At 37.1% G+C, this 12,168-nt stretch overlaps 1 protein-coding gene across 2 annotated transcripts; it reads right to left on the bottom strand.

Moving 5' to 3' along the window:
- Nucleotides 1-527: 527 nt before the first annotated feature.
- LOC132848777 (interferon-induced very large GTPase 1-like) lies at nucleotides 528-11,984 on the bottom strand. Of its 2 annotated transcripts, none has more exons than XM_060874773.1 (6): nucleotides 11,839-11,984; nucleotides 7,098-7,153; nucleotides 6,877-6,982; nucleotides 6,529-6,783; nucleotides 6,171-6,431; nucleotides 528-6,061 (listed from the first exon to the last, which is right to left on the bottom strand). In XM_060874773.1, the coding sequence occupies exons 2-6, from the start codon at nucleotides 7,116-7,118 to the stop codon at nucleotides 1,374-1,376; spliced, it is 5,331 nt and encodes a 1,776-aa protein (XP_060730756.1). In that variant the 5' UTR covers nucleotides 7,119-7,153; nucleotides 11,839-11,984; the 3' UTR covers nucleotides 528-1,373. The 2 variants fall into 2 exon arrangements, with proteins under 2 accessions (XP_060730756.1, XP_060730757.1); XM_060874774.1 differs by having other exon boundaries at nucleotides 11,824-11,920.
- Between the last annotated feature and the right edge of the window lie 184 nt (nucleotides 11,985-12,168).

Below are 12,168 nucleotides of genomic sequence, written 5' to 3'. Positions count from 1 at the left end.
AACATAATCCAAACTAAATATGGTTCCAGGGTCACTAATGAGCACCTCCACATGTGTATGAGAGCGGCCCTGACTCCATTCAAGCCCAGGTTTAACATCCTGCCAAGCCAAGCTAGAGCTCAGTTCTCTCACTGAGATATAAAAGGGAAAGTTAAGCACTTTATTTAAACATACACAATTTTCACATTTTATTTATTTTCTCTTCTTTTGAAATGTAGCCCTACTTTTATTTATTTAATGAGAGAACGTTATACATATCTACAATCATACATGTGTTCAGTTCTATGTTACATGACAATAAATATTGTCAAAAAGTTTTTGAATTGTATTGAATTTATTTGATTTTACAGTCAGGTATTGATTGCTTGCAGATGTTGATACGACTACTAGGCTCCTTAAATATATATCACACTAACTAGTTAGACATTATGATCTTCCGGAACTTTTGCTTCAAGAAATTTTCTTTAAATTTTAGTTGAATATCTCTGCAATAAAGAAAAAACATCCAGAGAGCTTTCTAACTCAGATGATTTTTAAAGTCTTTATTAATACAAGCAACGGCCTGTTGGCAGCAGCAATCATGCCACAGTCAAAATCACTGATGAAAACATATTTTTCCTCATTCTGATGGTTCATGATTACCTGAAACTACTGAACCGTATCTTTTTGATACGATCTAATGCTTTGCACAACTGCCACATGATTGGCTGAATACATAATTGCATGAATGAGTAGGTGTACAGCTGTTCCTATTATCCAAGTGCTCCATGAGTTTATATTTATACACATGAAAGTTTTTTTAGACAGAATCACAGGTTTATTGAAAGTTCAATTGGTTACATTGATTTTGATTACAAGGCAATAATGTTGTGATTACTTTAGTATTATACCTTCTATTAACTAAGATCTAAGTTTTGATTTAAATGTAATATTTATATAATAATCATATATGCCAGAAAATACACGTTACATAGACTAACAGTGTTGTATGAATATACTTAAACTGATGATTAATGAAACTGAATTAGATTTTAAAGATGGATTTATAAGAAATCAACATTCACATAAACATCCAGTAAGAAAGAGCAATAAAATTTGGAAAGAAGCAAATTAAAGAAACAGAATCATTAATTTGTGAAGTTTTACATCCAAAGACATAATTCTAATTCTTGTGCTTTTCAGTGTCATTGAAATGCACAGTATTCTCTTTGCTGGTTGGAATTTTAAAAGAGAACGCTAAAGGAAAGACAAGTTGTCAGTTGTTGTCAAGGGATGTACTAATGGCAGGATGAGATGAAAGACTCCAATAGCATTTTAAAATCAAGCCAAAGTTTTCTTTAATCTCCTTTATCCTAATGATTTTTCACTAGTATTTATTTGATACTAAAACACTCCTTCAGACTTTTTTCTGCTGCTTCCTTTGTGATTTTTTTCCACACTGGGGGAATATCTGCAGGTTTTGCCTCATACGCATGTGCAAACTGATCATTATATTTTGCCATAACAAATTTCCAGTAGTCTGAGGCCTCTATGCTGGGATCTGCAGGGATGTTCCAGTCCGGAAAGATCTCCCTGTATTTTTTGTACGGATGATCCTCAAATTGGGTCTCTGGGCATCTGAACTGGACTTCAGTGTTCACATCAGTAGAGCAAATGTTGGTGACTAATTTAGCTGAGTGCACATACCTGTATGAACCAAGTCCTTGAGGTCTGTGTACAGAAGCACAGTGATGTGTATGAGCTTCTCCTCCTGCCTCACATGGTGCTTTGCAGAATGGACACTGTTTCCCGCAGCCAAATACACGCTTGAACAGCTCATCCTGTGGTTTGACTTTGAGTGTTTTCAGTTTTCTCAGAATGTCTTCCTTCTTAAATTTAGTCTTTAGCGATTCTTCCATTTCCTCCACAGACTGCATGAGCCAGTGGGAAAATTGTTCCTGTTTGGCGTTGTTCAAAACTATGACTGCTGCATAATTTGGAATGACAAGTTTTTTTCCAAGCTCTCTGCAAATGTTCTGAATAAATCCCTTAATGCTTTCATTTTCATCTGTCTCTTGTTGTGCTTTTCCGATGGCCTCTTTTATCTCCATAATAGCTCCTTTGAGATGCTGCTCTTCCAGCTCAAAAAGTTTGTTTCCTTTAGAAAATTTGACTTCGATTTGTTTTAATATCCACTTTTTAACAAAGCGTTCATAAGAACTTATGTAGCTCACGTAGTTCTCAAAATTACTGTGATCCAGAAGTTGTTTTAAAATAGAGAACTGGAAAAATGAACGTGTGCTGAATTGAAATGCATGTTCCCCTTGCAGCATTGTGTCAGTAATGTCTAGTCCCAGTGAGTTACAGATGAATGTCTCAACTGCAGGGCTGAGGCAGAGCTGTGCGAATTCTGCAGCCTTCCTCTGACACTGATCACGATTACTGAACAGATCTTTAAAATCAGCACGGTACTTCTCTTTGAAATGCTCGAGACATCGACGTGGGTCGTGCTCTTCAATAAAACAGTCATGCATGGCCTGGAATTCTCTTGCAGAGATAGCACAAATGTGCAGCTTTAGGGACAGTTCAAATTCGTCAGAAACTTTCCATTTCTTTAATGAAGTCAATTTTATATCAATTATATGTAGGATCTCCTGAATGTAGGTGTCATGATAATCTGCTTTTCTTTCTTTCTTGTCATTAATTAAGTGCATACATGCATCAATGACACTGTCTGCCAACTGTTGCAGTCTCACTGTTTGTTCAAATTTATAAACATGCATCATTTCTATAGCTTTTTTAAAAAACGTATCTGCTGTTACAACATATTCCTCTTTGCCGTATTGATCCAGATTCCCGCTGTTTAACCTTTGAGCGACAGAACTTCCTTTTTGTTTCATGTTCAGTCGTAACTGCTTAAAAACACTGTCAGATATGATTCGTCTACGCAAGCCAGTAAAGGACAGCTCTTTAACGGTTTCCTCCCAAATGTTTTCAAAGATGTTGTTAAGCTCTTCTTCAGACATACATTCTGAATTTCTGTTTTTCCGGAGCTCCTTCAGAAGTTTTTGCACTTTATTCTCCATTTTGTCAGTATGTGTTTTTTTTATGTTGTCCAAATTATTCTTACCTTTCCTAATCTCAATAACTGCCTCCAGTTTGTTCAGCACTGAGTTTTCTGTTTCCCTCCTGAGAGATTTTGCACTGTTTACAAAGTCTTCTTTGTACTTTTCCACGAGATAGACATGACCCTCTGTTTGCTCATAGTATTTGTTGAGGTTTTCTAAAATGGTCTTTTCCAATTTATCAAGTTCTGAGGAGGCCTCATCTTTCAGGATCCTCAGTAAATCTTGCAGGTTTGTCTTGTCAGATTTGGATTTCATTATCTCAAAATTAGACACTCTGGTTTCAGCAGATGTTAACCACTTAAACATGTCCTTTTTTAAAGACCATTCCCATTTATGGAATTCAGTGCACAGCTTCATGTATGCATCAGCTACCAAGCTGTTCCTAAAGCTGAAAATGAAATTTTCATATTTTACTGCATTCCATAAGCTTTTTGTCCACTCCAGAAATTCTTCAATGTTGTTGGTAGATATCTTTTTGTTAACAAGAATGTTGGTTATGTTCTTTTTGAAGTCATACACAGCCTCAGAGTAGCCTGCATTCACTGGTGCCATTGGTGGGTTTCCGTGCCAGAGCCCAGGTATATACCAGTTACCAGTCTCTGGATCATACTCCATTACATCAGTAAACTTCTTGTACAGTTCTTTGTTTTCCATCTTGGCTGCTGCCTCGGTCATCTCATTCAGCTGCTCTAAAAGAAGCTTCCGGTCTCTCATGTTTTTGTCATGTGCTGATACATCAGCTACATTCTGATGCACGAATGCACACATGGGTTTTTTGCCCACTTCCTTCATCCTGAGGAATGCATGCACCACAATCTGCAGAATGTCCTTCATTTCTGTGGAGTTCTCCATGGCAATATTGATGATGGTAATATCACTCAGCCCAACAACAAGTGTAGCCAGTTCATTGTCATGTTCATAGCTGTCATCAAGCTGTGCCAGCTCAGGCGATTTCAGTCCCTCAGTGTCAATGATCACTAAATGATCACAGTTAAGTGTTTCTCTGAAGCTGTCAGTGACTTTGATCATCAACATGAACGCTCCTCGTGTGCATCTTCCACTGCTGACTGCAAACTGAACCCCAAACATGGTGTTTAATAGGGTAGACTTTCCTGTGCTCTGCACTCCTAATACTGTGACTACCATGATCTTATTCTTGGGTTGCACTAAAGTATTCAGCTCATTCAGTACGTCACTAATCCACCTTAGGGGTATATTTGAAGCATCTCCATCAACTAGTTCAAGAGGGAATCCATCTAAAAGGAGCTTAGCACAAAGTTTTGGTAAGTGTAGCATTTGTTCTCGTGATTGTATATTTTCTGGAAGGGAGACAGCAGCTTCATACAGCTGACCCATTTCCCTCAAAAAGTGTTCAGTTCCTAAAGCACTGTTTGAGATCTGCTTGTCCAGTATTGCAATCTCCTCCTTCTTCTCTGATGATTGTTGACATTTCTCCTTGTACTTTTCTCTAAGTTTGGACAGATTTTCACGGGATAAATTGTCCAAATACATTCGCATCCATTTCAGGAAGAAGGATCTCTCAAGAGTTGAACTTGACAGTGCACTTATGAAGCAGGACATGGCTTCTGACATTTCATAGCTGCTTTGCTGCTTCCTGAGTTTTATCTTCTGTTCAGTAAGTTCACCTTTATATACCTCAATGTTCTTATCCCCAGCTTTACGAAGCCTACACTCCTCTTTCTCTATTTTTCCCAGTTTCTTCCAGATCTCACCCTGCAAAGGGAGCTGTTCTTCCTTAAACTTTATTGTGTCCTGAATCTTGCTGTTAATATTCTTTGCATTTTCTTTTGCATTTTGGCACTCCTTGTTGTCTTCATCAATCAAAATTCCAAATTCATGTGCAAATGTGGTCATCTTCTCAAGTTGTACTGTCATAGAACTGTTTTTAACAACATCGCTCACAGCAGAACACAAATTTGTGACAAAATCTGCATCATTTTGTTTGGTCTTTAGAATGATGTTGTTTTTTTTCAACTTCAATGCAGCAACTGTTCTTTTCAACAAATCCAGATTGAAGGCTTTGGTGTGTGCATTTCCCACCAAAAACAACTGTCCTTTTACACATGTATTAGTGAGTAGCTGATAATTGATTTCAAAATTATCAAAGAAAACAAAAACTGCTGTAGAAATCTGACACAGGAATGAGTACTGAGTCTCAAATGTACTTATGTCCCCTCTCAGGTTTGCAATAGCCAAAGGTTCTGGGAAGATGTCTATGTTTTTACTTCCACAAGGTAAGTACCAGCTGATCTCCACCATACCATTTGATATTTTTCTTGGGATGTCTCCACAGTCCATTTCACGGTGCACAAATGTGTCATGATATTGCTGTGGATTACTGAGCAGTTTGTTCAAGATTTGAGATTTGGAAATGCTACAGTCTCCAAGTCTTACAAAGGACACCAAAGGTAATTCAGCAAGAACAATCCTGTCTTCCACAAACCCTCTTGGATCAGACAAGGAGTGTGGTCTGTATTTCTTTACAATATCTCTTAAGGCCCAAAGCATGAGCATGCTCTGCTGTGTGTCACAATTAGGAAGCAGTAAAGGCACAGAGAACTGGCACATAGACATTTTGAAGGCAATCTCTTGTTGAAGAAAACTGTCTGAGCAAAGGAAGAGTGCAGTTATGATGTCTAAAGGATTTACTTTATGACTAAGGTCCTGGTTGAGGTCAAGGCTCTCCAGATCTCTATACAAATCCAAATTCAAATCTTCATCGTCAGTATTTGATAGAGCACATTTGACACTTCTTGCAGTGACATTGACCATCATAAGTTTCTTAAGGAAAAGCCATGGTAAATCTGATCGTGTCTGTGCTGGATCATCTGTCACTGTGCTCTTGTTTATCTGTAGTACAGAACTCAGTGAGAGTTTATCAGTGAGGTGTTGTTTCAGCCCCAAGTCCCGAAGAAAGCTCTCAAGATTGCTTGCTATTAAGGACAAAAATAAAAGAAAACATTTCAACCACCCCAATCAAAGGTTTAGGTAAAAACTAGTTGCCATTAAATATTACGATTTGCAAAACATATAAATACTTACAAGTACGAGTATCTAACACAGCTGTCTCACTTCTGCTCCCATTTTTGAGCACTGTTGCAATGTGGAAGGAATATGTTTTTCCTGGAGACAGGTTATCGATAACTAGTGTGTTAGTTTCTGTTTCTTCTTCATAAACAGTTGTACCATTGTGGGAACACAGCACATGATACCTCTTCTCTAAGGAAGCAGGTGGATGCCAGGATAGTGTAACTGATGTAGTACCAATATTCTCAACTGTGATGTTTTCAGGTGGGTTTGGAACTGTAATGAAAACAGAGTTGGAGTTGAAATGGCATGGCAAATTATATGGAGATGTTATTAGACATTTGTCAATATAAAACATTAGACTGGTTATTACTTGTATATGCAGACACTTTGGCTGCAGTACTCTGGTTTCCATTTTCTGAGACTGAAATCACAGTAAAAGTGTACTCGGTGCCTGGGCACAGTCCTGACACTTCAGCATAATGCTGTGAAAGGGTCTGGATGATTGAGGATGTGCTGCTGGAGCACCTCAGCTCAAAGGCTGATATGCTGTTTACACATTTCCACTGAAGTCTAGCAAAATCAGTCCCAATGGACTGCACTGAAATGTCATATGGTGCAGGAATGTCTGTGGAACAAAAATAAAATATTTCAACTCAGCAAACATGATCAACTGTTGTGTTTGTGTCAGAAAGTGATCTAAAGATTTTATAAAAAATACCTTCTGAAGTAGCTGTATCCTCTTTTAGCTGTGGCTCTGCAGACTGCTTTTCAGAAAGATTTCTTTGTAGATCTTCTTCCAAAAAATCTTTGGCATCTTCAAATTGCTTGATTTGGGAATATTTAAACATTTTGAATGATGAGTTTAAACAAATATCTATCAAACATCCTGGCATGCCAATCAGGAAATCAAATAAATAAAAAGCTGAACTCAGTAGATACCTCTTCATCAGAACTCTCCATTATGCATAGAATGATGATCAGTCTTCAGTTGCAAACTGTAAAAACCAAACAAAAATTATATTTGAAGTACTGTATTTAGACACAGGAAAGTCATTTTTATAGATGGCAACATGTATAGAAAACATACCAAAGACTGAAAATGTTCCTTATTACATATTATATGGCAGAATGTTCACAATACATATCATTTTTTTCATTTTAAACAGGTCATAACAGTTGTCATTATCCATGGCATTAGACAGTCAAACTACTGACATTTTAAACAAACACTAAAGCGTGACAGAGAATCTGGACGTTGCCCCTATGGAAGCTGCACAACTGCCAATAGCACACACTGTGTTCTAAACTTTCTGATTTACTTTTGTAAGTGGATTTATGTCTGAAATCTTGAAATTAACTTTGGATTACTCTGTGGATGAGTTTTATATTATATATTATTTATACATTTTTAATAAATAGTGCATCTTTACATGGATTATCCAGATTAGTTAATCTGCCCTGTTACATAAAGTATGATCTGTTAATTCATAAACTAAAGTCAGCAATCTATTTAGTGGAACACTTCAAACTCTTATTATCTATTCACAAAATGTTCTATATGCTTCTTTAATTCAGATAAGGTAACAGGTTCACAGATACCACTATAGTACTGTTACAGTGAACCAAAAGAACACAAGCTGATACAGCACACCATTAACGCATCAAGAGAACCTGTAAGCCACTGTTTGGCTCACCATGGATGACTTCCTCTCGTGGCACCACAAAAGAAAGAAACTTATTATAAATGATACAATGGGATTTCAGATAAAAAGGGATATGAAACTCTGTTTATGGATGAATTCAATTTATAGCATGGCACAGTGCTGATATTAACCTTGCATTTCTGCTCCTTCTACCATAAATTTATTCAGGTGAAAGAGTGAATTCATGATCTGGGAAATTCTGTCTCATCACTCAATAAGACAATTTACTACAACCTCAAATCGAACAGAAAATCTCTAATTACAAAACATGAGCTCTACCAACTTTTTGTGTACTGCGTATGCACAGGAAGCCCCACCTCTTGAGATCTATGATCTATACATTAATTGGATACCATGCCGTGGTACATGAGGGAGAATCCTTTAAAAACTATGAGTGTATGAGGCAAGATGAGGGGAAATTAAATATTAGCTCTCTTAGTTTGCATGGGTCTGGGCACTGTATATTTCTGTAATATGTAGTAAAATTTATGTATGATTTCTTCTAAAGCATCAGCACTTTTTGTTTATATTCTATGCAGTCATGCAGCACAAGAGACCACTGTCTGAAGGAAAATCTACTGCTTTAGAGCACCTTGTTTATTTGTTTTTTTCCCCATCATGGTATTTTTTTCTTCATTATTAAAAATCTAGGTTGCACCTTTTTGAGACATTTACTTGCACACAACAGACATTGAAAATATGTGAAAATATGTTTTAAAACTTGGATAATAAGACTGTGAACTTTTTTTTGTGCCAGCCAAGAACGTCTGCACTGAAATTAACACGAGCACCACAACCAAACTAGGCAAACACATTGAAACATATTTAGAGACATTCGTATGATGTATTTATACCTTGAATGAGCTTTAAATTTTGCATCCACATGCTCTTCTCATGTTTGTGGAGAGTTTGAAGATATTTTTAAATATCTTCAAACTCTCCACAAACATCCTCTTTAGCACTTTAGCAAATGTTCTGCTTTGAGCAGTGCATGTGTTATCATGTACTTTGTAATTTACAGCAAAATACGGTATATTTCTGGAAAATGTGTAGTGGCTTAGTGGTTAGCACGTTACACCTGAGGTAGTTCGGATAAGCGGTAGTGAATGAATGAATGCAGCTTTTGCGTCCAAATGCCCAAGAAGTATTCCGAGGTACTTTTTGCTTTAGTTTTATTCAAATAATTTTTTTTAATTATATGTACTAATCATGACTGTCACAATTAATTACGTTTTACAGCCATTATATTACAGTAACATGTGATATTGATTGTATTCAAATCAGGTCTAGCATAGGCTACACACTGACAACTCCTCCGATCGTATAGTTAGCTGTTAAATGGTCTTAAAGATGAACCAATTTTACTGTAATTTTTTAAATAATACCTCCTCCATATCTGTAAATATAATTATGCCAGAAAGCACTCATTTTTATTCCATTATAAAATGAACATTTCAAATTAATAGTTGATCAAACTGAATTTCACTTTATGTTGAGCTACTCTATGCTCACAATAAAAAAAAACGAATTTTACTGTGGAATTTTGAAGTAATTCCCTTTCAAATTCATTACATTGATTATATCATGGGGGGCACGGTGGTTTAGTGGTTAGCACGTTCGCCTCACACCTCCAGGGTTGGAGGTTCGATTCCCGCCTCCGCCTTGTGTGTGGAGTTTGCATGTTCTCCCTGTGCCTCGGGGGTTTCCTCCGGGTACTCCGGTTTCCTCCCCCGGTCCAAAGACATGCATGGTAGGTTGATTGACATCTCTGGAAAATTGTCCGTAGTGTGTGAGTGTGTGAGTGAATGAGAGTGTGTGTGTGCCCTGTGATGGGTTGGCACTCCGTCCAGGGTGTATCCTGCCTTGATGCCCGATGACACCTGAGATAGGCACAGGCTCCCCGTGACCCGAGGTAGTTCGGATAAGCGGTAGAAAATGAGTGAGTGAGTGAGTGAGTGATTATATCATTAAATCAGTATGATTCAGGGGGGCACGGTGGCTTCGTGGTTAGCACGTTCGCCTCACACCCTCAGGGTCGGGGTTCGATTCCCGCCTCTGCCTTGTGTGTGTGGAGTTTGCATGTTCTCCCCGTGCCTCGGGGGTTCCTCCGGGTACTCCGGTTTCCTCCCCCGGCCCAAAGACATACATGGTAGGTTGATTGGCATCTCTGGAAAATTGTCCCCAGTGTGTGAGTGCGTGAGTGAATGAGTGTGTGTGTGCCCTGCGATGGGTTGGCACTCCGTCCAGGGTGTATCCTGCCTTGATGCCCGATGACGCCTGAGATAGGCACAGGCTCCCCGTGACCCGAGGTAGTTCGGATAAGCGGTAGAAAATGAATGAATGAATGAATGAATGAATGAATCAGTATGATTCAGTCAGTGGGCAGTTTTTAATCATTATAGAATTTTGATCGTTATAGTCATCATAGAATAGGCCATTATGATATTATCTGACTTGGTATGATCAACTAACAATTTAAACTGTCCATTTAAAAATGAATCAAAATTTGAATTACAGTGAAAGATAGACAGTGAGTTTGAAAAGCGATTACTTCACAATCCCACAGTAAAATTGTTTATTGTGAGCATAGAGAAGGGCGTTCTTAAATTATATGATTTGGTTTGATCAACCAACTTCTTAAAATGTTTATTTTATTATGGATTAAAAAGTTCTTCCTGTCACAACTTTATTGACATAGTGAATTTGAAGAGATTTTTTTATTCTAAAGTACTATTGCTTGATCTTTATATGAGCATAGAGTAGGTCGTGCTGAAGTGATATGAAATAGTTTTATGAACTATCATTTTGAAATACATATAATGGATTAAAATATTGCCAGTTGTGCAGAACAAATAACATTTCTAATCATGTTTTATAAGCCTTTTACCTTTTGCCTCTTCACCTGCCTCTCCACCTGCCTCTCAACCTGCCTCTCCACCTAGGCTATAGCTTGGCGAGACTGTTTCTGACACCTGAAGAAGTCACAACTGGTGCATGGCTTCTGAACAATTTAAAGCTCTTATTTCAAACACACCCTGAAAAACTATACTGTAGATTGTCAACCTAACATTTGGCATATTTACACTGAGGAAAACATTTATGGCTTAGCTAACTATAATTATTATAAAAGCCATAAAGGTTACTTTGCTTTGTTTTAAAATAACTCTGAAAGTCTCTGTTGCCAAACACACAAACAAATAAATACACAAATATAAACACACACACATAAATAAATAAAAACACAAACACACCTTTAAAGAAAGGCACATCAAATCATAATGTGACGTGATTAGAGAGGCGGGACACAAGAAAGGCACAGCCAATCATAAAGTGAAGTGTTAACCCTTTGTAAACCACAAAGTTCACTATTTTACAGAACGCGGTTGTGCATCTCATTTAAATTATTCTTGTATAAAGAATGTAAATGTTAAATATAATAAATAATAGTAAAAAAAAACACAGACATCGAGACACAGACATCAGTAGTTATATATAAATATAAATTAATTGTGTGGTCGAATATGAGCTGGATTCAGTTCATTGTTCAGTTAAAATAACTCCTCCACATTCCACCCTAATCACTGCTCATTGTACAGATGTAATGTTATTTTTATATTTTGTTGTCTCACATTTTCATTGTATCTCTTCTTTGCACACAATTTACTGCCTTTTTTCCTTTATAGTTATACTTCATTAAGGAACAGTTTTAATACAAATGTCACTACATCATACTGTGTATGTTTATGTATGTGACATAAAATCTAAATTATATATTTTTATATATATTTTTGTAATTGCTCGTTTATAACCTTATAAGATATAAAAGTGCAGGTACACACACGTCCTCATTTATACATGTAATAAGTATTTAAGCAGTTCGCTTTTTTAAACCTTTTAGTGCCTAAACAACTCGTCTGATAAGAAACCAGATATTTAAAACAGATAATAAACCAGATATTTACCAGGTCTCTACTCACGTGTTTGTCTTGAAAAAGTGATTGAAAGCAGCATTATATTAAAGAGTCACGGTGATTCTATCACGGTGATTCAAGCACCACATGCTAGAACACTCCTTTATACAAGCTTATACGATTCTCCTTAACACTTGACACAGTTGCTCTGGTTATGGTTTCGTCGATATCGAAAGTACATCCAAAGTTTTGTTTCCCTGAAAGTGAAAAAAGCGCGTGCACGCGAGGGGTATTCAGGGAGTGTGTCGCGTGCACGCGCTTTTTTTTCATTTTCAGGGAAACAAAACTTTGGATGTACTTTCGATATCGACGAAACTCATGAGGATCAAATTAAAT

Source organism: Tachysurus vachellii, chromosome 7 (genome assembly GCF_030014155.1).
Source record: "Tachysurus vachellii isolate PV-2020 chromosome 7, HZAU_Pvac_v1, whole genome shotgun sequence".
Classification (NCBI taxonomy): Eukaryota; Metazoa; Chordata; class Actinopteri; order Siluriformes; family Bagridae; genus Tachysurus; species Tachysurus vachellii.
Note: the sequence above shows the minus strand (reverse complement) of the source record. Positions and strands in the feature narration are given on the sequence as shown.